The sequence below is a fragment of the Rhinolophus hipposideros genome (assembly GCF_964194185.1).
Source record: "Rhinolophus hipposideros genome assembly, chromosome: 5".
NCBI classification, from domain to species: domain Eukaryota; kingdom Metazoa; phylum Chordata; class Mammalia; order Chiroptera; family Rhinolophidae; genus Rhinolophus; species Rhinolophus hipposideros.
This window is the reverse complement of record NC_138051.1, coordinates 4553318-4580595: the sequence shown is the minus strand read 5'-3', so window position 1 is coordinate 4580595 and position 27278 is coordinate 4553318. Positions and strand designations below refer to the sequence as shown.

General features: G+C 52.0%; 1 protein-coding gene and 1 long non-coding RNA gene across 9 annotated transcripts; one reads left to right on the top strand and one right to left on the bottom strand.

Annotated features, from left to right (window-relative positions):
• Nucleotides 1-81: 81 nt before the first annotated feature.
• LOC308497113 lies at nt 82-6253 on the top strand. The gene is made up of 4 exons (XR_013993281.1): nt 82-347; nt 448-631; nt 844-1968; nt 3841-6253. It is a non-coding gene; the product is annotated as an uncharacterized lncRNA (long non-coding RNA).
• PKM (pyruvate kinase M1/2) lies at nt 1207-26987 on the bottom strand. Of its 8 annotated transcripts, none has more exons than XM_081047341.1 (12): nt 24251-24354; nt 18425-18538; nt 16148-16314; nt 15451-15542; nt 11122-11253; nt 10492-10678; nt 9631-9901; nt 8982-9132; nt 8571-8723; nt 4817-4983; nt 2656-2837; nt 1207-1950 (listed from the first exon to the last, which is right to left on the bottom strand). In XM_081047341.1, exons 1-12 carry the CDS (start codon nt 24298-24300, stop codon nt 1844-1846), a joined length of 1773 nt encoding a protein of 590 aa, XP_080903467.1. In that variant the 5' UTR covers nt 24301-24354; the 3' UTR covers nt 1207-1843. The 8 variants fall into 8 exon arrangements, with proteins under 8 accessions (XP_080903467.1, XP_080903466.1, XP_080903470.1 ...); XM_081047340.1 differs by lacking the exon at nt 4817-4983 and adding an exon at nt 5383-5549 and having other exon boundaries at nt 24251-24308; XM_081047344.1 differs by lacking the exons at nt 4817-4983; nt 24251-24354 and adding exons at nt 5383-5549; nt 23618-23815.
• Between the last annotated feature and the right edge of the window lie 291 nt (nt 26988-27278).

The following is a 27278-nucleotide window of genomic DNA, read 5'->3' as shown; positions in this document are numbered from 1 at the left end:
CCGCCGAGGGCCCGCCTCCTCCCGCCCATTGGCTGCCCGAGTGGGACGGGCCTTGCTCATTGGCGGGCCCTTCCCCTCGCCAGACACAGGTGGGGCCCAAGCGCCGCGCAGATCGCACCGCTCGTTACTCCAGACTGGAAAGTCTGAACCAAGGCCAAGGCTTGGGTCTGCACCTCCTGCCCCTGACAGCTGGAGCCCTGCCCCTCGTTTCTCCCTCCTCCGCCCTTCCAATCTCGGGGCTCGGTGCGCTCTGCAGCAACAGATTCCTGTCCTCCAGCAAACCCTGCCAACACTCGTCTCCACGGTAGCTTTCCATTTCTCTCCTCACCAGCTTAGTGAGGACACGGGTAGGTACCACCACTGGGGAGGTTGAACGCCAGTTGGACTGCCTGGGAACTAGAATGCGGTCAGGAACTTCTACCAGTTGGAAACGTCAGTGTTTCTTAGGCAAAAAACTTTTGGAAGAGTCTGGGAAAGACTGAAGTTGGCCAGGAAATCAAGAATGGGGAAGCATGAGCAGAAGGGCCGAGATCGACGGGGATGTGACCATGAACCAGACCGAGAATGGCACCAAACTTGGGCTCCTTTCTTGGCTTGCGGGCCCCTTTCCTTCCTACCCCCCCCCCCCCAGGTAAGGCTTGGTCCCTGAGTGGTCAAGAGAGGGCTAAGGTGCAAGCTCGATTCAGTTCCATTCCCAACCCTCCCTCACCTCGACCCAGCTGTCATGGAGGGAGGGCATCCGCAAACAGAGGGGCCCAAAGGGAGCCCAGGTCTGCAGTTGTTCTGGGAACAGGGAGCAGAAGCTGGTCTCAGCAGCCAGGTCTCATCCTCAATCTCCTTTAGGGGTCTCTACTGCATGAAGACCTAATGGAAGGACAGAGCGCTGGCAAGGGCTACTTTACTCCTGGTTTATCCACCAGAGCAGGAGGCAGGGGCCCTGTTGCCTCATCTTTGGTTCAAACAAGCCATTAAAACTTCCAGCTGCAGGTCCTGTTAGTCACAGTTGCCACAGGTCCCGAGTGCTGAAGAGGTAACCTGTTCTCAAGATAGTCAGGTACTGCTTTCCCAGCACCTCCGCACCCCGGGGATAGACAAGATGGCAGGTGGCCCAAGCTGTTACTTGGAAGCCCCCACCAGGAGCCACGAGGCTCTTGCCTATCAGAAGGCAGGGCTTACCACCCCCCACCAGAAAAGAGAGGCAACAGGTGCTTCAGCTGCTGTTTATTGACATACAGGTAGGCTCTATAGCAACAGGCCTGGAGGTGGCTGCAGGAGTGGGTACACCAAGGTGGAGGATGGAGTGTTTGTCTGCAGCGACAGCTGAGTGGAGTGCAGGAACACAAGTGCACAGTGCACATTAAGGTGGGAGCGGGGCAGGCTGAGGGGGCTGGAGCAGCAAGCAAAGGCCAGGGCTAGTGGGCGGAAACTGGAACCATTGCCCCAGGCCCGAAGGCCCCTCTCTTGCTGGCTGTTTCCTTATCCCAGCCCAGGCTTCGGGGTTCTCTGAATATCCATTTCTACAGGAACTGAACGGAGTGCACAAAGGAGGAGAAGCAGGAACTGTTGCCATCTGTGTTAAGCTCTGGAGCCTCCAGTCCGGCACCCCTGCTTCTCTCTTGCTTGGGTGGGGCCTTGAGATGGGCAGCCTGGCTCAGGGATACCTCAGTGAGCAGGGTCTTAAAAACAGCCATGTTTCATAGAGGCATTAATCTTCCCTGGTGTCCCACCCCACCAGTGCCACACTACAGCCCCCACGTGAGCACTACAAGCATTGCTGGCCTAATGGATGGGTTGGGGGGAGGGGATGGGACAGACGGGGCTGGAGGAGGGGCTCTGGGGCCCATCACGGCACAGGTACTACACGCATGGTGTTGGTGAAGCCGGAGCCAGGGCGCCAGCCGGTCAGCACAATGACCACATCTCCCTTCTTGAAGAAGCCTCGGGCCTTGCCTGGAGAAAGAGAGGGAGGTGGGTGAGTAAATGCCAAGTCAGGCATGTATGAACAAGGGACACTGCCCCACAGCCAGACAGCCAGCAGTGCTGGCTGACCATTACTTCCTTACACCACAAGGTGGCGTCAGCATCACAGCCTAGGCAAAGGGGACCAGGGAGGCCGAGATTTTCCGTTATCACTCAGATGGCAGAGTTGGCATGGACCTTTGGACATCATTAGTTTATACTCTGGAGGGTGGAGAGCCTTGCCCAAGGTCAGAACCAGCTGCTTCCTCTCATCCCATGGCATCCTACACTTATAAGGATAAAGGCCACATCAGTACATAATCTGGGTGTGCCACCCCACAGTGCAAGCGTGCACTCTGACTAATTTTATTAAAGAAACACTGCAGTAACGAGCAGATGCCGGAGAATGGACAACCCTGGTTGTCCAGGATCCTTTGCTTTGGGCTCTACACTGGATGAGTGAGGAGAGGAACTAGGCTGCTGAGCCCTACAACTCAAAGGACAGCCCCCCCCCCTCCCCCGGCTCAGCACAGACTTCAGAAAAGGGGATGGAGGTGTCAGAGAGCATTCCCAGTGAGGGTGGCCAGGGCTCCCGCACCCTAAGGTGCACACATCCCTTTTTCAAAGGGTCCCAGAGAGCCCGGTGCTCGAGCACCCCCACCCTGCAGGCTCTAGTCCTTGCTCCCAGCCACGCACCAACATTCATGGCCAAGTTCACGCGGAGGTCTACGTCCTCGGCCCAGGCCTCCTGCACTGGGTCCTTACACACCACAGGGAAGATGCCCCGGTACAGGTGGGCCTGGCGAGCCGTCTGGTGATTCCGGGTCACAGCAATGATAGGGGCACGGGGGCGGTACCTGGCCACCTGGTGAGCAGACCTGAGAAGGGGTAGGGAACAGGCAGAAGAGACCATTCAACAGTGTCCCGGGAGCCTCCCGGGAAGCCCCTCAGTGGCCTTCAGCCAACAGTTTACCTTCTAACCCAACTCACTATGCTGGCCTGAGGCTCTTGCCCCCCTCATTTCGGCGCCTGCCCCCTGGGTTCCTGTGGGAGTGGGGAGCCGCCTCCTACTGCTGGGGCAGTCCTCCTTCCTGTGTGCTCCATAGCACGTCACTTTCCTTCATAGTTATGGGACCCATTTGCCCTCCACCCCTCCTCACAGGCCAGGACCCCAGGATCCTACTGATCCAGCCTGGTAGGTCTCACCCCCTTTCCCCACATGGCCCAGAGCTTGCAGAACCCCTCTCTGAACTTTTTCATTCTGGCCACCGGAGGCAGCCCTGGCCCAACCTCACCAGCACCCTCTCCCCTTGCTGCTACTATGATTCCCCGAAAAGAAGCCCTAGCCGGACAATCAGCTCTACTGTGTCTTTTGGAGCAAAAATTAATATAAGACCCGGTCTTATAATATATCATGTTATATCATACACCGGGTCTTATATTAATTTTTGCTCCAAAAGACGCAGTAGAGCTGATTGTCCGGCTAGGTCTTATTTTCGGGGAAACGCAGTAAGAGCTACAAGCCAAGCAGCATGTGAACAGCACCTCACTCAACATCTGCCAAGAACAGGAACAGAGCCTACCAGCCCCCCTGGAAATCTACAACCCAAGCCTTCCCTACTGCTGGGCCCTCTCCCCACCCCATGTGGACCCCAGGTCCCTGAAAAGTCCCAGCAACTGACTGAGCTCTAGAGACCGAGTCAAATCTGAGAATCTAGGTGAGGCAGGCTTAGTAATCTGGGTGCTACCCAGGAGACAAGACGAGGAGACCAAAGTGTTAGTGTGGGGGCTCTGCCTGTGGAGGCTCCTCTGGAAGGTGGGGCACCCTTCTGAAGCCCCAGTGCCAAATGCTCCCTTGAACACTGACACGTATACTTGTAGTTGCAGATGCGTCTCGGGAGTTGGAGAAGAGCGTGCAGGAGAGACTGTACCCCACAAGGCAATCTATGAAGACACTCAACAGGTGTCAAGGACATTTAAGCCATGTCACAGCTGAGAATGCCCTGCTTAAGGCCAGGCCTTCATACATGGTTTTCAGAGGGAAGCAACTGCTGAAGTCAGGACAGGCTGCGAATGAAATCCCAGAAGACTGGAGCTAAAAATAGGGAGACGGCACAGCCGGGACCTTTTCATAAAGGTCAGCACTGATGGCCAGAGCTCCTTATCCTGAGCACTCCGCTGAGGGAATCTGCACAGAGCTGCGTCTAGGCAGCCCCACCTGCTGCTCCTCTTCCAGGAAAGCCCCGCCGCCCCGTGGACAGGGAGAGGAGCACACCCCACACCGGGAGTGAAGGATAACTCAATGTCCAGGACTAGGAAAGCATCCCAAGTCCACGGCTGAACACAGGCCTCAGCTCGGCTGCACGGCACCAGTGACCTTTCCTGGGCCAGAGTCCACTCGTCTTGGGGGCTCAAGCAGACAGGGACGTGTGCACCAACCACAGAGTACATCAGTGAACAGAACTAATTTCCCAAACTGAGCTGTTAAAGAGCACACAGTAACCAGAGTAAGCGAAGCTGGTGGTCTTTTACTATTTTAAGGACCAGCTTTGAAATACCCAGCAGTCAGTTTATCTGTAGTTACGCAGTGAAATCTCTGATTCATCCTGAAGGTGTACACGTGCTTTGGCTCCACATGCTCCCCCTGCGTGGAGTCCTTTGGGCCCAGGGATGGGACTCCACTCATTTCTGGGTCCTGGCCTGGGGGCTGAGGGGCTCCTTCCCTGCAGGGTCCAGCGGCAGGCAGGGTCTTACCTTGGCTCAGTGCCATCTGAGCAGCCCTCAGTGCACTGCTCCGAGGACCCCCAGCGGAAGGTGCCACTGAGCAGGGCATTCCCAGGGCTGCTGCCACTCCTACCTGCCCGACTTGGTGAGGACGATTATGGCCCCACTGCAGCACTTGAAGGAGGCCTCCACGGCGCCCACGGCGGCGGCTTCTGTGGGGTCGCTGGTAATGGGCGCCAGGCGGCGGAGTTCCTCAAATAATTGCAAGTGGTAGATGGCGGCCTCTGCCTCACGGGCAATCTAGGGGAGCAACATCCGTCCAGAGGGACGACGGGGGGACAGGGCTGTCAGAGCTGTGTCACAATGGAGAGCGAGGGGAGGGGTCGCACAGACAGCTGGTGAGGAACGTGTCCCTGACTGCGAAGGCCAAGAGGAGCCCAATCACTGAGGTTCTGAGCTGAGCAAGATCAAGACTCACAGGAACCAGTCCTTCACCAGGTACCTGTGACACCACGTGTGCCTACCGAGCTGAAGGACCCTCTGGCCCTGCCCTGCCCTGAGATCCCTGGCTGGCTCCTGGAAGATGAGAGAAGAGACTGAGGCCAGGCCTCAGGTGCAGGGCTGGCCCCTGGCTGTCTTCCGGGCAGCTGGAGTAAGAGGCTGGTTATCCTACAGAGTTACCTGCCCTCAGGGCCCTACCTGCCAGACTCCGTCAGAACTATCAAAGCTGCTGCTAAACACTTATAAGAAGCCTGCACGCTGCCCATGGCCATGGCCTCCATGAGGTCTGTGGAGTGACTTGAGCCTCTCACAAGTTCTTCAAACAGCTGGCGGTGGAACATGGCTGCCTCAGCCTCACGAGCTATCTGTAAGGTGTACGGGGAAGGGAGGCAAAGAGGGAAGAAGGAGGGGAAAAAACAGGAGACAACAACATGGAAAGACAGAATGGGGAATTAATCAGAGAAGGTAACCTTAGGTTAATTGGCTAAATCTGTCCTTCAGGCAGATGCAAAGAGGCAGGGTGACACAAGCCTGCTCAGGGATTTGGGGAGAATTTCCAGCATCAGTGCTGTTGCTTCTTCCCCCAACAGAGGGGAAACTGGTTCTTCCGTTATGGACAGACTGTGATTGGGGGTGGGGTGGAGGGAGACAATATGGCAGTAGGCTCTAGCACCTTAGCACGGAAACATGCCTAGGCGGGGCCCGTGCCACTCCCTGGCAGGACTTGGTCACGATGCCGCGTGACACCGCTTACAGGAAGGAACAGGCCCCCGCCCTCACATGGCTGTCTGCCCCCATGCACTCACGGAGTGCTTGGCTTGGCTTCAGGCACAGGGCTGCTACAAGTCTTTCCAACGGCCCACCATGGAAATGCACTGAGCAGCACTGGAAAGCTGGGGTCAGACAAAGCCAAAGCCAAAGCCATGCGGCTAAACCGCATTCAAAGCAGGAGGGTGGAAAACTGGCCAACTTTCGAGGGTACACGGAACAGCCATGTGGAGACGGATGCCTGTGGAAGCATGCAGGTCAGTTTAACAAGACATCTGATTAAAATCAGTGATTGAAAGTCATGGGAAAGCCACTGAGTTATTTACAGACCACCTGCTCAGATAACACCAGGAATTATTAATAGAAAGAAAATTTAAGCTTTAGAGAATGACATCGCAATTACCAGCACCTTAAGGGAATGATGGATGAGGGAAGAATCAATGACATCATCTCATTAATTGGACAGTATTAGCAGACATGAGGCAGGACTTACTAGGTTAAAGGGTTTCTTTCTGCAAGAATGGCATGCGTGCAGCCCAACGGCTTGGGAACAGGAACTGGATCCTACCTGGCCCTGCCTAGCCCTTCATTAGGGACACTGACCGCATCAGTTAAACAGCAGAGGGCAGAGAGCCGTTAAGAGAAGCTGCCGGCCAGGTTAACTAGGGACAGAGAGAGGAGAGGGCTGGATCCCGTACTTATCTTCTGAGCAGGGCCATGCCATCCCAGCCCTACAGCTAAGGTGTCTGTCTGCTATAGGCAAGCCTGGGGCATGAAAACATGGAAACAGAAGTGAGAGCCCAGAGCCAGCTCCTCCGTCTCCGACCCCAGCCCCGGCCCCACAGGGAGACCCAGCGGATCTCCTGCTATGTTCAGGACTGAGCTAACCTCAGGCCTTATTATCATGTCCCCTCACCTAGAAACTGGGGCGACCTCTATCTCACAGAGGCACTGAAGATGACATCAATCTACAGAGGGACTTACCAGACATTTAGTAACCGCGGTCTGTAAGTAAGCGTGTCCCACTGAATTCACTTTACACACAGGCTCTGGGAGGCTGCGATTTGCCCAAAGACACAGTCAAGTCCCCACAGTCTTCCTGGTTCAGTACATCACATCAGGGCCACCCTCCCACCTGAGGCCACACATCCAAGCAAGGCAATTGCTAAGAGAGGACATGTGGGGAGACCCATAAACGTACCAGCAGCCACTCTACAGGTGACTGGTTCAAGGCCAACGGTCTCCCGGGAGAGACAGGATGTCCCCACCACTGGGGCCATAGTGAGGGTGAGCTCAGGGTACTGGGCATGACAACAGCACGCCGTCTCACCAGCAGGGAGGTACATCTGCCAGGGCCAGGGTACGGTCACCCCAGGACAGGACTGGTCACTACCAACTTCATTATGAGAAAATCCATGAAGGATGCTGAGGGCAGCCCAGAACACATCTTTAGTCAAGACGTCAGTTCACCACTGAAAAAGTGTTCAACGATAAACGACATACCTTCTCTAGAAGCCATTTAAGCCAAGTAATTGGACACAGAGAGAGGAAAGGAGGAAAGGAAGATATCTAGTCTAGAGGTTCTTTTGGGGGGGGCTGTTCTAAATTTGGGGGACTGCAGGGGAGAGGGTGTAACACAAAGGGCATGGTGTCCTTTGTTGACTTAAAAGGAACAGGAAGGTTAAAGAGAAACCATTTTCGGGTAAGAGACAAGTTCACTGAGCTACACATTATAAACACTGACCTAGGACTACTGTGGGGAAGTTCATTTGTAGTACTCGCTTTCCCAGGCATAACCCTGACAAGCCGATCCTCGGGTGAACTCTTTAGTAATCTCGGGAGCAGGAGCAGACAGGGCAGAGGAACTGAGCCTCAAGCCCCAAAGAGCAGCCAGGCACCGGGACATGGCCGAGCGCAAGGGCTTTGCGAAGCTAGCTCCGTAGCTCCGTGGGGAGAAAGAAGCGCCACCTTCAGGACTCCACCAGATGTCCTCAGACCAGGGCCAGCCAGGCTCCGCCACCCTCCCACCTGTCTCTATTTGCGGACCTGTTCCCTGTCACTTAAACCACACTTTTTAGTCTGGGACGAGTGCAGAGCACAGCACGACCGGTCCTGCTGCAGGCACCATGCAAAGCCAGCTCAGGCAACCCAGGGCAGGCGTCAGCCTCCAGTGCAGGCCGACACCCCTGTGGGGGAGGCACCTGTCAGCGGGCAGGTGGGGAGTCCAAATGCAAGCCCAACAAACAGGATGGCCGGGAGCAGGAGCCCTCGGCTTTTCTCCAGAGTAGGGCAAAGATCCTCTGGACTATCCAGAGGAGGAGGTACAAGTAAACCAGTTTTTGAGCCAAGGGAGAGAGCCAGAAGTGGATTAGGCTACATCGGATGGAGGAGGACGCCCCCAGAACAGAAGGAAATAGGAGAGGGAGTGTGGGCAGGGAAGGCAGAGCAGAAAAAAACAAAAGACACACCCCCACCCCACGGCAAACACCTCCTCGTTCTCGTGACTTGCACAATGATACAAGGTGTGGGTGCAGAAGCCTAGGTGTGGCTCTGAAGCAGAGCGGGCCTCCAGCCCAGCCCAGCCCGCGCCAGGGGACGGGCGGGGCCCCCGGACTCACCAGGTGCTGCATGCGCACAGCCTCCAGGGGGTAGTCCCCCTTGGCCGTCTCTCCAGACAGCATGATGCAGTCGGCTCCGTCCAGAACTGCGTTGGCCACGTCACTGCCCTCAGCCCGGGTGGGACGGGGCTTCTTGATCATGCTCTCCAGCATCTGGAAGGGGACAGAGCATCAGTGAGGCGTGGTCTGGGCTGTCTTTAGAGACGAATGACTGCACACTGACTGCCTGGATGGTGTGTATGTGCAGAGTACGTTTTGTGTAGGTGCATGGAGGAAATGAGTATGTGTGTGTGTGCGTGTGTGTGTGAGTGTGTGTGTGTGTGTGTGTGATACGGGAAAGGTCCATGGGAAGAAGCCAGGCAGCCTCTAAGTCTCCCGAGCAGGCTCCTATGCGTGAGCAGGGGCACATGCCTGCGTGGCACAGATGACAGGCTTCCCCGCTCGGTTGCAGCGCCCAATCATCATCTTCTGAGCAAGGAAGACCTTCTCTGCAGGAATCTCAATGCCTAGATCACCACGGGCCACCATGATCCCATCGCTGGCTTCCAGGATCTCATCAAACCTGACAGAGAAGGTGGAAAGACAGGTTACGGGAACAGGGTCCACGTACAGTGCTGCCAAGGAACTCTTCCTGGGATTCTGACTTGGCTGTCCTGCTGCAAGGACAGGATGCTATCACCATGATGTCACCACGGGTGCATGGAGGTGATGGGGTGTGCCAGCCTCCTCAGTCCCCCAAAGGGGCGCGGTTCAGCCTGCTGGGTTTCTTTAGCACTAGGATGGATACTGCACTGGGGAGAAGGTGAGGTCTCCTCTCAAGCCCCACAGCCCCATTTCTTCTCCACCTGCCTCTTATGAGGCCCCTCCTGAGGTCTCTGCCATCTCCACTCCAGTCAACACTTTCATGGCAGAAAGGGAATCTGAGGCCTGCTGACAGCTCCCAACACGAAGGTCATGGCCTCTTCCAGCCAAGGACACCCTCGGGCTGCTCCTTGAGGCCGCCCCCTCCAACTTGCTGAAGGCAAGAGCACAGAGCCGGGCAGGAGCTGGGGACGCTCACCTCCGAACTCCCTCGTGATTCTCGATTTTGCTGATTATCTTGATGTTCTTTCCTTTTTCTCCCAGGACCTTCCTGACTTCATGCACATCGGATGCCTTGCGGATGAAAGACGCGAACACCATATCTACATCCTGCTCTACCCCGAACTTCAGGTCTTGGACGTCCTTTTCTGACACGGCAGGCAGGTCCACAGCAGCCCCGGGGAGGTTCACACCCTTCTTGCTGCCCAAGGTGCCACCGTTCTCCACCTCCGTCACCAGGAAATCGGCACCTTTGTGAGATGGAGTAGGTAGGGGGCGGGGGGGGGGGCAGAGCGATGAGGGCACATGTTCTCGGCAGGAAGGGAAGCGGCAAGACGCCGTTGCCTCCCTCCTCACTACTGAACTGTGTGAGGCAGCGGCAGCCATGCTGCCAGGTCAAATCCCACCCCACCAACTGTGTGACCTTGGCAAGTCAATTAAACTCTCTGTGCCTGTTTCTTCACTTGTTAAATAGGGATAACACCTACTCCCAGATTGTTTTAAAATGTAAACAAATGATCATGTGGAATGCTTAGAATAACACCTGGCACTTATAGAAATATGAGTTATCCTTCCCAGACAACTGGAGCCCTGAACATACTCGTATCCTACTGAGGGATGGAGGAAGGAAGCAGAAAGCCCAAGTAGTGAGGAGGGGTGCAAAGAAATCTTCTCATATGCTCCCCAAGAGCACCATTAAGCAGGACTGAAATCTGTTTTTGAGGATAGGAGATATAAAAGGAATTCCTGAGAATAAACTCAGTCTTGCTGCCAGCCAAACAAGCTTCCTCTCTTCCTTGTGTCCAGGAAATTGAGAGACGGGAGCCGGTTGTAGACATACCTTTCTGCTTCACCTGCAGGGAAATAAGCCCATCGTCCACATAGATCTTGCTGCCCACTTCCACCACCTTGCAAATGTTCTTGTAGTCCAGCCACAGGTTGTTCTCATCACACTTTTCCATGTAGGCATTATCCAGAGTGATCTTGAGAGTGGCGCCTTTCTTCAGCTCCACCTCCGCCGTGCCACTCTGCAAACGAAACAGAAAGCCGTGCGTCCAAACTGCGGAAGAGAAACGCTTGCCCCCAGGGAACAACACTCAGGCCTCAGCTGGAAGTAATAAAGCCTTTTCCTTCGGGAATAAATGATTATATCATCCAACTTAGTATAATTCAAGGAAATAACCCAAGAAAACCCTACAATGTTTTAGGTAAGCTATTTAAATAATTCGGGAAAGGAGACAAATTTCTCCCCAAAAGTAGAGAGATTTGAAAGTAGTTTAGAGTGAAAAAGATTCCTGTGTGGTATTTTTTCTTAGTGAAGCAGATTAAATCAACATTTTTTACACTGATGACAAAGACCCTCGTTGATAGACCTGAACACTGAGGCACGTGGCTTCCAGCAAGGCAGAGACTGCTGAATGTGCCTCTGGGGCTCGTGCACCTTCCTTCTTGCTTTTCTCCAGATACTCACGCCCTTGATGAGCCCAGTTCGGATCTCAGGTCCTTTAGTGTCCAGGGCCACAGCAACCGGCCGGTAGAGAATGGGGTCAGAAGCAAAGCTTTCCGTTGCTGCGCGCACGTTCTTGATGGTGTCTGCATGGTACTGGGGAAAGGAGGGAAGATGGTCAGCGCCCTCCCATACAGGAGGACCCAGCACTGGAGCTGAAGCGGACCACCATCACCCTCCAGTCTCAGCACTGTCCGTGCACTGAGCACTCCACCTGCTTGTTGCAACTTCCTTGGCTCCACCCACTTCTGCCATAGCACTAATACACTCTGACAGCAAATCTGAGAAACTTTTTATAGAGTATTGCCAACAAAACCCAGTAAAGGTATGAGTGTAAACACATCTCAACAGAAAAGAAACAAGCCTGTGTCCTTCAGCTGTTCTCCTTTCCCCAGGACTCATTAAATAAAGCAGACAACAGGAATGAAAGGCGCAGGCTTGTTTCGGTAATACTGGTCTGGCAATCAGTGTCAGATGCTGATAGATCTGGTAATTCTGAGCCTTTTCTCTATTGATTCCAGCTACAATTCAAACTCAAGGTTATTTACTTAAGCTAACAGTGGCCGAAACTAAACAAACAGGGACTTCCCTTGCTAAGGTCATGCAGGCCTGTTCTCACAATTACTTTCTAGAGTCTGATTAGACAGAAGTGGAATAGGGTAAGATAGGAATATACCTTTCTCTGAACTAATTGCCCGTTGCTATTTCTCACTTGCCACAAATCTTGACTGCAATCTTCTATCTTAAACCCTTTCTCTTTTTCCATTTGTCATTACTGTTAACTTAAGGCCAAGATGTCAAAGTTCTTAAACAGCATAATCAGTATGACATTGCTGATAACAGAAGCACCCAGTTTGGCTTCGTGGGCCTTGTCCTTTCACTGTTCCTGTCCAGAACAGCACCTGCAAGGAGGAGGCTGGAGGGGCAGCTGAGCCAGAGCTTCATCTCCACACATGGCGTTGCCTGAAGCTTATGGCTGGATCTCCAGGTCATAAATTCAGGCATACTCTATAAAGGGGACCATTGCTTGTTTTATTGAGGTAGAGGTTCTTACTGTAAGTTATGAAAATTTCTTTTTACTGCTAATTTGCAACAAAAATCATACAGAATAGAACACAGAAATAGTTTTAAGAACTGGGTATTGAATACAGTCAAATGCCTTTTCCTCAGAGGTGATGTGAACAAAAGAATACATGACGTAATTAGAAAAGAGATGGGCACATAATAATTATTTAATAAATGTTACCTATTATTATCATCTTATCTTACAGCACCACACTACTTAATCCCAGTGTGAAGTGCACGTTCCTAGTATACAAAATTTACTTGGTCCTGGGTCATGACTTTAATACATGGCTGGATTTGGACTTTTAAATTTTATTCATGCTTTCTACATCTTTCTAGTGAGTCTGGTCTAGTGTACTAAACTCTAGTACTAACATATCTGGTTTGGGTACTGTCCTCGTCTCATCTTAGTACTTACCTATCAGGGTATGTTGGTTGCAAAGAACATATGGGGAAGATTTCTATACTTTTTTAGGCACTGGAATCAGAGTAACAAAAAATTTAACTCTTCCTTGATGGAGAGACATAATTCAGCCATCAAAATCATTTGGGCCTGGTGTTCTAAGTGGAGGTAGATCTTCCAGTCACTTTTTCATTTTCTTAGCTATTAGTTTATTAACATTTTCTACTTAGACAATATTCAATCTCATTTCAGTTTAAAGGAATTAAGGTGTAAATCTCTTTATGACTTAAACTCTTCTAATGTATAGGAAATATCCCCCTTTTCTACTCAATCTTTATATTGCATTCTTCTCCTTGATCAGGCTTTCCGGTAGTTTCCACTTTACTGTTTTGGGTTTTTTTTGTTTTTTGTTTTGGTCCCCAAAGAACCAACAAACTCTTGGCTTAATTTGTTGAATATGCTTTTAAATCAATTCCTTAACCCTTTTAAGATTATTTTAAGTTTTTTTCCCCTAGTGTTTTGAGTTAAACATGTATTTATTTCATTTACTTTCACTCTTGCTTTCTGACAATTGCATTTAAGTTTTCTGATTACTGCTAGACTTTGTTCTCAATTTCCATAAAGATAAGTCAGAGAATATGGTCTGTATAATTTCTACTTTATGAAACTTGAGGTTTTTTTGTGGCTCAACATATTTTTGAAATGTTAGCGTTTTAAATAAACACGCATTTTTAGTCTTGGAGACATAAAATAGTATAAACATCCCCGTTAGCTTAGTAGGTATTCTATTACTCAAATCCTCTCTATTATAGTCATCTTTGGGTACATTTCTGGGAGGTGTACTGAAGTCTTCCACTATCCCTGGGGTCTTGTTGGATGTCACCAAGTAGTGAGGAATCCTATCAGTCAATGCTGCCCTTGTGGGAGGTTCTAAACTTGGTCAGTCAGTGTTTCTGGACAACATGGCATAGTAAGACTACACGTGCAGTAAAAACACATCTTGCCCGTGTGAACTGACAAAGTGGGGAACTAGGAACACTGTGGTGAAGCTGGCAAGGGTCAGACGCAGGCAGTGGACGTTCCTCTGCCAGAGTGAGGGAGAGAAGCAACGTCAGACTTCCGCGTAGAAGAGTGTTTAAAATTGTCAAGAGCTGTAAAAGTATGTCCCAGCCACTGGTTAAGAGTCCTGACACGCAGTCCAACTATAACATCACATTATATAATATTAGAACAATTTCAGATCAGCTTCCAAAAGCGAGATCCCAGGGGCAACCTCATCCTGGTCAAAAACCTCAAAATAAACCCAGCAGAGGGACTTGGGTTTTTGTTTTTTCAACCCCAAGCCTAACCTGGGAATACAAGTTAAAGCACAGATTATCTCCAAATGCATCTGTAGTTTAAAAAGACCCAAATCCCCCATCAGCAGACACCACGTGTCCTTCCCCTGCCATTTCAGAGCTGTGCGGTGTTACTTTACTGGATGGAAGAGGCGATAAAGCCTAGTTAAAGGTCAGCTTCTTAAAATCTATTCCTGCTCCTTCCCCTGCACACAGGAGACTGTGGCACGCTCCAGCAGCAGGGATCAATAGGGAACCCATCTTGAGTGATGTCTTTAGCTTGCTCTTTGGGCTAAGCTAACACTGCGGTAATTCCTGGCGACTCCTGCTGAGGACCCCCCTGCCTTTGGAAAATTACAGATGTGTCTGAACCTGCCTGAGGCGCCTGCTGAGCAGTGCCTCTGAACTTGGTCAGGCCCCCATGACATTTGGTGCCTTGTCACCTGCCAGGCCATAGGCTGTTTATGGAAAATGGGTTAGGGAACTTATGAAGAGTCTCATGTTTCCAGAAAGGAGGAATTCACCTCTTGGACTGCACTTCCTGAGGCTTTATTTTTAGTCTAAACACCAACTTCCAAATGCCAGAGGGCAACCCTTTGCCACCTGCCCTTACAGGGTAGCACTTCTTTATTCTGATCAGAGAGTACAGAGTCAACAGTGGGGAAATTTGCCTCATCTATTCCTCCTCTATCAATGCCAGTGTGAAATCCCTGGGCCTGGGGTTGAGCCTGAAGGTTTTGAAAAGGCACTATCCCTTAGGGAGCCCCCAAAGTCCTCAAAATGAGTTTATTCTGAACTTGGGAACAAAATAGGAACGGAGGACTTCCCAATACCTGTCACCTGGTCCCTGGATGAGGCCTCTGTCCGCAGGTCAAGTCAGCTGGCAAATGGCCCCAGCACTAATAGATTCCTACCCGGCTCCTGGGGGAGTGTTGGCTTTAGTTTATCTTACCGTTCCAGCACCCCTGGGAAGAGAGAGGCTGGGAACACAATGCTGATGAAGAGGGCTATTAAATGCCAGAGTGTTGGTGCATTCAACTCAGTCCTTAACTCGCCACAGTGGAAACCCTTCTCCTGGGCCTGCCCAGTTATTCTGGGTCTAGACTCGGCCAGAATCAATCTGCACGGTGATCTTTTGATTCATCACTGCAATATGAGTGGCTCCAGAAACCCAGGGGTAGGCATGTCAAGCAAATCCTGAGGCCAGGACACCTCATGGCTTTGAGGGGTTTCCAGGAGAACCCTTCCACTGTCCCTTGTGGGGCTAATGGTAGCACAGGTGTGCGGGAGAACCAAGAAGGTCTTCTTTGCTGAAGGAGACTTAGCCAGTTGAAATGGCAAGCGAGGGAAAGGAGAATAGGGAGAGGCTAGTGAAGGCCACCTTCCCACTGGCTGCAAACCCCACTCTTTCTGGCCTGGTCCACTATGGCTGCATCCCCAGTTTCCTACAAGCCATCCCAGTGGCCAAACGGGCCAGCCGAAGCTCACCTCGTGAGTTCCATGAGAGAAGTTCAGACGAGCCACATTCATTCCAGACTTAATCATCTCCTTCAACATCTCCACTGATCGGGAAGCTGGGCCTGGTGGAAAAGTTTTCAAGCCCTAAGCGTTAATTAGTCAAAGAACGATTAACACTTTAAGTGTAGTTAAGTTTAAGGAACTCTTAATATTTCATTTTTTTTCCCTAAACTTTTCCTTCATTAAACAGTTCAAAACTCTTTCAAAAGCCATATACATGGCTATTATTTGCTGGCCCACTTTAGAGAAAACTGCTATTTCTTTCAAATTCTACAGGCTCAAAAAAAAAAAAAATTCTACAGGCTCCGTGTCACCAGGAAAGCCTAGGTAAGGCTTGATCAGTCCCTCTTCGTTCTCTCGGAAGCCCAGCCACATGTCCCACCATAGACTCTTGGTTGCACCGCGCAGGTTAAAAAGATCTTTCCTAGGTCTGTGAGACGCTCCTAGAAGGATGTGCTAAGGGACACACCCTCTACATTCAGCCTTTAGCAAAAAACAGAAAGCAAAACTGATTCTCTACTGCAATTTCCTCGGACCTAAGTTCCCATAAGAATCTGTGTAGACTCTTCCTCAGCACCCATTTTGCTGCATCTATTTAGTCTTTTAAGCAGGAGACAGTCCACTGGCACGTGAAGCCCCTGTGCGGGGGCCGGGCACAGCCACTCACCAATGGTGCAGATGATGCCAGTGTTGCGGGCGGTGATAGGCGGCGAGTCGATGTCCAGACGGCACATGTGCTCCAGGAACGTGTCGGCTACGGCCGCGTGCAGCTGCTGCGTCTGAATGAAGGCGGTCCCGACATCACTGTGAGGCTTTGCCATGGCTCCTGAGGTCCTGCGTCAGGGGAATTGAAGACAGTGATCAGCCTGCGAAGCCTGTAGTGAAGACACCGCTTGGCACAGGAGGCTGTTTGCTTCTCCCACATGAACTCAGTAAGCGCGCTCTGTGCACAAGCCACGGGGAGCCCCGCACGCTCAGGCTATGTGGGTGCTCCTCAGGGCAGGCAAAGGGCTCGCTCGTGAGCGAGGGCAGGACCTTAAAGAACAAGTTAAAACCTTGTACCCAATACATGTTCTTCCCAGTGTCCACTGTGAGCAGACCTCCCTCACAATGAATGGGCTAATTTCTACCTCGACAGCAGCTTTCCAGCTAATCCTATAAATAACACCATTTTACATGCACTGAAGGCGCTTTCTCAAAAGGAAGTTGTAACCATCCTCCAGTGACACAAACAACTGACTAATAATTTAGAACTTCGGTAAATCCAGATCTTTGTATGAAAAGTTGTCCCAAAGCTACAAACACCTGCTATGGGGTGAGTGGGGCACCCATATTGCCTCTGAACAATCCCACCCAAACCCAAAGTGATGTCCTGGTAAGTGAAGACACACAGTCCTCCTAGGTCCGAAATCCCAGGTTTTCACTAACCCAAAGCACCACATAAATTCATTCCTCAACTCACCCTAGGCCCGAGTAGGTTCCAGCCCACTGACAGGCAATAAAAACCAGTCCTTGGACAGGAAGCAAAGTCCAACAGAACCCTAAATGCAAAGTATTTCATCCCAGGAGTCTGTACTCCTACTTTTTTGGTCAGGACTTCAGGATGTGCAAAGCACGGTGCATAAAACCAAGGATGACAACGGCACAGGTCTGATTCTAAAATTATTACAACTTCATTTGCAACACGAGGAGATTAAGGTTACTTGTGGCATCTTTCCCGATTTTCCGATGCAGCATCCCGATTCCCTTTTTAAGTCTGACAAACACACCACCCCCAGTGACAAAGACCATCTGTTCCAGGTAATTAACCAGCCCGGGTCACAATCCTGACAACTGTCCTGACCTTTACTTTTCTTCTTTACTGACTTACAACTAAACTCACTCAGCCGGTTAGTTCGCTGATTTGAGACAAAAAAGTGAGAAGCTTCTGGCCAGTGCTCTGAAAAACTGTCAGGTCAGGGTGTGAGCAGAAACTTGACACTCCTCCTCAGAAGGCTGTCCCTTTCCTCAAGTTCTCGGACCAAAGGCCATTCCTTCTAAAACACTTGAGCCTAAATGCTGCAGCCCAGACTCAGGGACAAACCTCGCTTTAGCACTGTCCCACCTCCTAGTAGGGGCTCCAAATCATAAAACCCTTACTCCTCCTCCTCCTCCACCCGATTTGTGGCCTCTCTGGGTGGCTCGAGTAAGCATGCATCTAAATCCATCTGTCATCATCAAGAAGTCTGATAAGAGCCCAGAAAGCTCTGTGACCAGGTGTGAGCAAAATTCCTGCCAGCTATTGACAAGGATGGCTACAAGTCCTCGACTACAGAATCTGAAACTTTAAAATGGGGAAACAAGATACCGCCTCACTACTCCACATGGCAAGTGCACAGTCCCTTCCAATGTGCATTCCCCAAATGACGGTCACCCTCTCCTCCGTGACCTATTTGGTTCTGGGTCTCTTAGCACCTAGCACTTGGAGGGATTCCGGTGTCGGCTGAATGACCTTTCAGTGTATCTTAATGTCTCTCTGTCAGAATCAGAGTTGTACCTCCAGTCCCCATTCCCCAAATCTGAGAACTTCTGAATCACTGGCAGGGTGGCCTTGGCAGCCAGGGTCCCTTTACCTGCACTCACAGCTGGGGCAGGGCTTCTTGCATTCCCGCAGAGCACCCCGCAGGGTTTAGGTAAGTCTGGCTGTTAGGGGAACATTCCCGAGGAGACGTACTCGGTGGCACACAATGCCAGCTGGAACACTAAGGCCTTGCTGTGGCCTCCAGGTGGAGAGAGCGCCGCCCAATCCCAGGACCGTGTCGTGAGCCAAGTGAGACCTGAATAAGTGGGTAGTGGAAACGAGCCCCACTCTTCTCAAAAAGCATCAGCTGGCTCTTGACTAGACCTGAGACATTAGGGTCCCCTTGCAAAGACCTGCCTGAGGCCACTGATTATCGGGTCATACCTTGTGTTCTCTGGGCTTGGGCTTCCGGTGACATAGTGCTTTTTTGGCTCAGGGTGGCTCCTTGGCCCCACTTGCAAAGACTGCTCGGAGCTGAGAAAGCTTTTCCCTGCAGAGCTGTACAAGGATTAAAGTAAGAGCTGAGTGTAACTAAAGCTCTTTGGGGTATGGAAAAGTTACCTTAAAAACCAGGTATCCAGGCGGTAGCTGTTTCCAGAGATTAAGCTGTGTTGCAAAGAAAAACACAGAGGCCTCCCAAGGAAATACGAAGAAACTGGTCCAAAAAATGTGCAGGTAAAAGTGAGTTTTTACGGGCTCCTGTGCGATGCTTCATCCCCTTCCCTAGCACCCAAAGACTGCTTTCCGTCTAGTCTCTCTCTACCTGTGGGTCACTAACATTTCACTATGCTATAAGAATCTGATCCCTGCCCCTTTTAGGTGGAAGGGACACTAAATTAAACATACATAAAAGACTGGAAGGCTGTCTACTAAAATATTAACATGTTACCTGGGTAGTAAGATTACAGCAAATTTTTTTCTTCCTTACTGATATGAAATATTTTTATAATAATAAGAAAAAATTATGAATACACCTCTTCCAAAAAATGATCTATTTACAAGCATCCTGGTAAAAGTGTTGAAATCAAAACCAATGTGAAGCTCTCAGTTCCAATAAGCAGCTCTATGTACTTCGGGAATAGTCTCTAAACAGGCAGAGGTGAGATGGTAACACGTGTTAGGACCTAGGTCACACCTGGGGTTTCAATGGCTTAAGGAAGTCAACCTTGATGCATTCAACCTCAATGCAATGAATGAATGAATGAATGCAGTCCGTAGGACAATTCAGTGCCCCAAACCTCTTAGTTATGTGCCCAAATCTAGCATATTCTTTTTCCTATTTAGCCTGTCCTCAGGCTTCACAGGAAAACCTTTGCGACAATGGTGTTTTGGTACGTGAGAGCTGCCTCCAGGACCAGATGCCATCAGCAGATACAATTAATTATATTGGACTCAAGCACTAACCCTATTTCACCATGTCGAGTTAGTTCTGAGGTTTACAAACTCTGATGCTGTGTTCACTCAGGCTGTTAAGTACAGAAATCACAAGTGAGAATGTTTGGCATTTCAGTGGAAATACATACAAGCAATCAAAAGCATGCTTGTGGGGCAGCCGGATAGCTCAGTTGGTTAGAGTGCGAGCTCTCAACAGGGTTGCTGGTTCGATTCCCACGTGGGATGGTGGGGTGTGCCCCCTGCAACTGAAGACTAAAAACGGAGCCTCGACTCGGAGGTTAGCTGCACCTCCACCACTACATTGAAGGACAACGACTTGGAGCTGATGGGCCCTGGAGAAACACACTGTTCCCCAATTTCCACAATAACATTTGTAAAAAAAAAAATAAGAAAGCAGCTTGTCAGCAAGTCGGTCCAGACACCTACGTGGTCTCAGTAAGTCCTTCAAGCCCGCCAAACCTAAGACGTCATGTTTCATCCCTGGGTCATCAACCAGTCTCTCCTGCCGTCTCCCAGGTCTTCCACGAGTCTCTTCCTGAGCATAAGCTGCCCGTGCCGCCAACCACCTACTAGAGTTCTGCCTAAAGCACCCCCCGGACCCTCCGCTGCCGGCCCAGCACAGCAGGCTCAGCCTTGGAGGTTCAGGGCGGGTCTGTGGAAGAGCTCCCCGCCCTCAGGCTAGCCGTTTGCACAGTGCCAGCCAGGACATGCAGCCCAGCCCGTGCCCGTCTGACTCACGACTGCATCCTCCTCCTCGGGAGGCACAGACATGCAGAGCCAACCTCCGGCCAGCAGAGCAAGCTCGGCGTATCCACTGCCGGCGGAACACCCCGTGCCCAGGTCCAGGAGCCTTATTCTCGAGCCTGAGCCCCTGCAGGAACATCTTCCTCAGAGCCATTTCTCCTCTGTGAGAAACGAGACACCAGCAGAGCCTCAGTGTGGCCGACAGGCGTCACAGCTCAGTGCCAGGTGCACCCACTCCCACCTTGCTTTTCTCCAGGGCTCCTGCTTCTCTAAAACTATAGTTTCTGTCGCACCTCTCTTCAGAAACCAGTGTGTGTGTGTGTGTGGGGGTGACGGGACTCATAAAAAATACCCGACATGTCACTTTTAGAGCCAGTACTGTTGGCATGCTATTCTGGGAAAGATTCACGCTTCACTCCACCAATTCTTTCACAAAGGCCCAGATCATTCTGCCCTAGTAAACCAGCCTGGCCTACGGGCCTGTATGGGCACAAAACAATTTTTAACGAGCCAGGGCTCTCTGTACCAATTTTGTGCTGATGGCAACCTCACCACACAGACTAACCCAATAATGATGGCACCCGATGCCCACAATTGTAACCCTTGCTCTGACATCAATTTGCTACTTAAGTCTCCAAGCCAGCATGAAGACCTTCAATTCCCAAATGTTCAGAAGGACCGCTTCCATTAGAAAGTTTGCATCACAATATGCTGGACAAGGCACTCAGGCCAGCCTTTTCCTAGGCGCTCTTCCAAGATGGTGGAGCAGGGAAATATAATTCCAAAGACTGGCTTCCTCTATGAGCAAAACAAGATCCAAGCATGTGCTGGGCCAGCCACAGAACGTGGCAGGGTCTGGAGCAAATGGCTGCATTCTGATGTCCTGTTAATGAAAATGGTGTGCTGGCATACGGAGTGCGGAGTGGATGGAGGACAAGCAGCTTTTAGCTGAGATGTGAATCTGAAGTCCACTCCACCTTCAGCAGGCCCCGTAACAGAAAGCAAAGTCTGGTTTACCTGGTAAACACAAAACAAAACGAGCCCATCTGTATGTTCAACTAAAATTCCCTTGCACTTTTACTACTTCAAGGCTACAGCTAAGTGACTTACGCCTTACAAGCAGGAGTCTAAGGTCCTGTTTCAAACTAGAGTGCGGACTAGGACACAAAGCTCATACTGAATAGGCCTACCCAACCCCCCCAAAAAGGACCAGTCAACTCCAGGGCAGGAAGTGCCAACTCAGAGAAACCTCCATGTCCTCATGCCAAAGACTTCCTGGTTTGACGGCAGATGCTCTGAGCAGAGAACTGGTTTCAGCCTGAAGGAGGAAGTCTGGAGGAAGCTTTTGTGGTGGTGCCTCTTTACCAAGCTTAAAATAACGAGGCGGTGCTCCTGGGCATGATATTCACACTCTGGAGGCAGCAAGGGACCTGGAACCCTCGTTTAGGGACCTTCCAAGTCAAGCAGGCTGGATGGTGGTCTCAGCAAAGAGAGGCTGAGCATTTGGCTCAGCATTTAAAGGAGGAGCCGCCCTGCCTCACAGCCGGAGGGAGAGGAGGGGGGATGGAGGGGGGAAGGGCAATGCCAGCTCGTCCAGAGCACTGACCTAGTTAGTCTGACCGGTCTCCTTCACAGGTTTGCTTCTCTTTTGTTTTGAATTAAAAAAAGAAATATTAACATCTGTATTTCCACCACCCAGAACTGACCATCAACATTCAGGCAGATTTTTTTTTCAGACTTTTTTTTAAAAAGTACAATTTTACACAGTTTATTTTTTTCTCCACCCCCAGACCTTCAGCCCTTCCACACCCCTTCAAGAACTTTGACACCCAACCCCCGTCACAAATTTTGCAGCCTTCCAGTTCATTTAAGTATGTCCGTATTTATACGGAACCCTATGGTATACTTAGTTGTTTTCTAAAGTGTCCTAAAACATCATTAAACAACTTGCATTTCCATTCAGCACATTTAAGATCTACCCAGCTGATATGTATAGATCTAGTTAATTCATAAGAACTGCTACACCATCGGCTGCACAACTACACCATTTATGTATTCCGTACTGGTTGGCCACCCCGCCCCCCCGCCCCATTAAATCATTTTTCCCCCAATTTCCAATCCTCTCCTAGTACATGTGTCCTTGTGCAGGTGTGAGCTTCTGTAAATCCAGACATGGGATTCCTGGGCCATAGGCTATGCTTATTTTCTACTTTACTAAATATCGCTGCATTGCTCTCCCAAGAGGGTATGTCCACTTACAACTAAGCAGTAACATCAGTGCTTGCCTTCCCACCTCTTTGCCAACACTTGACCCTGGCAAAGTTTTAAAACGTTTGCATCTGATGGGTGACCTTTGTGAATCTGCACTTGAAATCGTAAGAAAAGAGGAATACCGGTGAGCAGGTCTCTACCTCCGTTTACTAGATCAAAGCTCCAGGACTCCTCCAGAATGCACGTGGTTTTTTCTCACAACATGACTGACTCAGCTAACCCATCACCTGACAGGGGAGACACCCGTCGTCTGAAGTTAAATACACAGGATCTGTCCGTAGGTTGATTCAAGGCGTTTGGAAGGGATGGGCTCCTTTCAGACAATCCTGCGGGCTCCATTAGTGACCACAGGCCCATCACAGAGGGTCCTGGACTGTCCCCCACCACAGTCCCTGCCTGACTTCCAAACGCGGCTTGCTGGCATCGGGGAAAGAGGCTTAGAGCTCCCCAGGGGCTTTGCCTGAGGTCACAAGTTGGGGAGCGGAGTCTCAGAGGCCAGCAGAGGTATTGCAGCCAGGCTCTCCTACGTGCAGACTGGCACAAACCACTGAGGGGTGGGGCGGCACTGCTCAGCAGCCCAGACAACCTCCCTTTTGAGCTGAGCAGACATTGCAGGATGCCAGAAGGCCCAGCAGTGGCTGCACAGCACCCATCACCCCCCCCCGCCCCCCCCCCGGGCTCACCTTCCCCTACACAGCTTCTTTGACAAAGCCCAGAGAATCAGACTATTCTTATCTAGTCGAATGCTGGCTCTCAGGAAAACATGGACGTTCCCAGAAAGCATGGTGGTATTAAGAAAGGTCTTCATTTCGCTCTATTCTTGTCCATGCCAGAGTTGATGCTTAGTGATGACTCAAGGTCCCATTAGGACCTTTTACCAAATAAATCACCTATACTTCTCATAAGATTTTATATGAGGTTGCAAGAAAACTCAGCTCCCGTGGGCAACTCCTTCTTGTGGTGTACCAGTCACCTGGGATTTGACTGCGGACACTCAGAACAATTCAGGAATAACGCTAATGTCAAATGACTCACTTTCCCCTACCTTGCTGTCAATCTTAGCTCCTGGCCAGAATAGCACATCCTCACATGCCTTCATAAAAGCTGAGGCAAATTAAAACCCATGCAGCATGAGGCTGTAATGCAAGAGGTGCTTTTTTTCCCTACCTTCCTGCTCACCGCCGTTTCCTCATTTCTTCCATTGCCTCAGCATTAAGAAATAAAACAGCTTTAAGAAATGAAAATTGCTTTTCCTGTGACTCCACATTGATGTCACAACATTCAAGGCCCAGAAGCAACTCCCGTAAGGTTCTAGCTGTTTGTAGTCACAGCCATGAAATTTGCCAAGTCACCAGGCGCTCATTTCTTAAAGATGCAATAATGTTCTTGGTTAAACTATGAATTCAACACTAAAATTATTTACTTCTAATACAGTGCTTACAACAAGAACAGCTGTACTAGACAGGAAGAAATTAACACCCATATATTTTGCCTCAATCCAGTAGCTCAGAAATGAGTTCAAAGACATTTTTTTGTTCCTTATTCATGTCCACGACAGCCCTTACCCCATGAGTCTGCCATGCCTACTGCAGAAGGCGCAGCCTGCATTACCGGGGTGCAGGGCTGTGCCACACTGCACTCCAGCTTGTAGGGCAGTAGAGAGCCTGGGGACCTGGACCAACCATTTTTCACTTAGTTGAGACGTGTGTAACTCTGGGAAATACAAGCTTTGTTATTTGACTCACTAAAAGGGGAGAGGAGATTTTTTACACCTGCAAAGATTACACGTTTCCCACTCACCTGATGAAGAGGATTCTCTCAAAAGCAGATGCGTTGAGAGGTTCAGTCATCCTCCCCACAGACCTGGTGATGGGTTACCAGCCCCTCAGAACAGCGCCACTGCATTCCCAGCACCATGCTCAAATAACCAGCGGGCAAATTATTTGCTAACAATGCTGTTCCCCTAGGGAGCGGCCTCGCCCTCAGTACAGCCAATAGGGGGTTAGTGCCCCCTGCCTCCAGTCCTAACTTCACACTTACCAGCTGGCAGTGTGTATCCTAGAACCCAGCTGGTGGGTAGGGAAGATTTCAGTCTCAGGGTTGCAAGTCTGTTTCCGCTTATAGCCAAACACCAGAGATTCAAATGCCCTCCCCCTCCTTTGTCTAGAGGTCCCCATGCTCAGGAGACCTGTTTTAAGTGGAGTTACAAAGTCACATTAGTTACTTTGTAAACACTGTACCAGGATCCCTGGGGGAATTGGTTTCCAGGAGATGTCTGGTAATTGAGAGCCTGCCTCCCAAAAAGGAACTAGAGTATGTGTTTGGGGATGGCATGAAGATTAATCCTCATGCTCAGTTACCTGTTAATTGTGCTCAGTGACTAAAAGAGTACATTTAGAGGCATTTCTTCTGGACATCTCGCCAGAGATGAGACACTACATCATACATACACCTAGATGTGCATGAGGAAAATGTTACTCAGTTTACACGTGGCAAACAGGCCCCGTGCCGAAGTCCCTCCATCACTCGTGTGAGTATGAGTCAAACCTGATTCTAAACGCCTGCTGACAACCTCCCAAAGCCTCTATCCACCATACACTGACGTCGCCTATCAGGCTCACTTGCACAGCAGGGAATCGACGTCCTGGGATAGAAGCCCAGGGACAAGAAGCCAAGGGTGCCTTTAAATAACCTTCAGACCGCAGGTGCTCTCCTGCTTCTTCAAACCCTGTGTGATGCCATCGTGTGAGGCCTCCTGTCACCAACCCCTCCCCAAGCAGGAAGGGCGTACCTGCCTCTCCACACTAAGCAGTGATAACTTCTACCGGTCTGTTCGTTCTGATGAGGCTGTGAGCTCTGTGGGTTATGACCGGTACAGTCACCCGCGTCTCCATCCCCCTCCCCGCAAACAGCTTCTCAACAGTTTTTATTGAGTGAAGGTGGTACGTGGCACCACCCACCCGACCTATTTGTCCGCTACCCACACCTGCTCCCACCCAGCCCGTGGCCTCCCTCCTACAATCTGGGCGCTTCTGTGAAGCAACGTGAAGCAGAGGCGAGGAGGCCTCCGCGCCGCACGGGCGGCCGGCGGGGGAGGTGAGGCTGGGCGGGCACGGGTCCGCAGGCGGCCGAGCGGCGGGGCGGGGCGGGGCGGGTCCCGGGCGCCGGCCGCTACGTGCAGCTCCGCCGCGGCGGGATGGAGCCCGCGACGCTCCCGGGGCGCGCAGCGCCTGGGTCACCGCACCGACTCTGGAGCGCCCAGGTGCAAGCACCCTTTCTTTCCCAGCAGCCGGAAAGGCCCAGGGTTACGTAACCCGGGCCACCGCTGCATCCCCGGCCGCACCCCACGCAGCTCTGCCGGCCCGCAGACCACTGCCCTTGGTCGGTGACCCCGGACACGGGTTCCAGCAGTCGGGAGACTGGAGCCGTGAAGGAGACGGGGGACACGAGCCGGGGGCGGGTAGCAGTGGGACGAGGGCAGATGGGCGGGGGAGGGGCGTGAACGTGACTAGAGCCGAGTGGGAGGGGCGAGGGCCGCACCGCGCGGAGAAGGATGCGGAGCGGACGTGACCGGAGGGGGGAGGGGCGGCACGAGGGGGGCGCGGGGAACCCGACTGCGGAGGGTCGTGGCTACGAGGAAAGCATCAGAATGAGGAGGCAGGGGGAAGACCAAGGGCGAATGGAGCAGAATTAAAGGGCAAGGGGAGGAGGCGAGCAAGGGGGCACGGGGGGAGGGAGAAGAGGAAACGAGGTTCGGAGGGCACGTGGGGAGGGAGGCGAGGATCGCACCAGAGTTGGGGTTGGGATCGAGGCAGGAGGGGGTCTGGCGGAGTCGTCTGACTTCGGAAGGAACAGGAGCTGGGCGCCTTGAAGAGCAGGCCCCGGGCGCGAGCGGCTTCTTTCTCCTCTCTCCCGACCCCAACCGGGTACAAGATGCCCGGGATCCCGCGCCGCCCCGGAATGGGTGCCCTGTGTGCGCAGCCCGGCCCGATTCCGCACTGGCCGGGCGACGGCGCCCAGGTGGGCAGGGGCGGCGCGGCCCGTCCCCCCCCAGCTCACCTCCGGTGCGGCTCGCTCGCGCTGCGGGCACCCTGCAGACGGGTCGGGAGGCTCTGCGCGCGCCGCTCCTGCGTGCCGCCGACTGCCTCGGCCCAAGGTTATCCCGACTACGGGGCCGCCGCGATCCCTCCGCCGCCCCGCCCCGCACCCAATCCTGGCGGCCCGCTCGCCCGGCCCGCCCCCTGCGTCCCCGAGGGGAGCCGTCCCTGCCGTAGGAAGTGCGGCGGCGCCGGAGCGGACAGTTGGGTTGCCCTTTGGGAAGGACTACATTCCGTGGCGGAAGGATACGGTACACAAAACTGATCCCGCACTCTGGGGAGGCCAATGGGGAGGCGAGCAGGCGGCAAGGCCCGCCCTCGGCACCTCCGAGTCCTTTCCTCCCAGACCCCCGGGCGCCTAGGCCACCTGTTGCCGCCAGCTTAGAACCTGGCGGAGGGCTGTACTCCTGACCCTCGGCCCAGGCCACCCCAGCTGCCCTGGCCTGTTCGGGCGGTGCCCAGATTTATGGGTCCTGGGGTAGCATTCCCCCAGCGCCGCCCCACCCCTACGGGTGCCCGCCCCGGCGCACACCTCGGGGACTGGGCCGAACAGGAGGTTGGGGAGCACGAGGTGGGGAGGATGGAGATTTCGTGGGATGGTTGGAGGTCGGGCCGGGGGTGGGGGTAGGGAGAACTAGGGAGGGCGGAAGGTGCTTGGAGCGGGAGCACGAGGCCTTTGTTCTTCGGGCTAGAACAAGGAAGGACAAGTTGGGGCCATGGGAATACTTTAG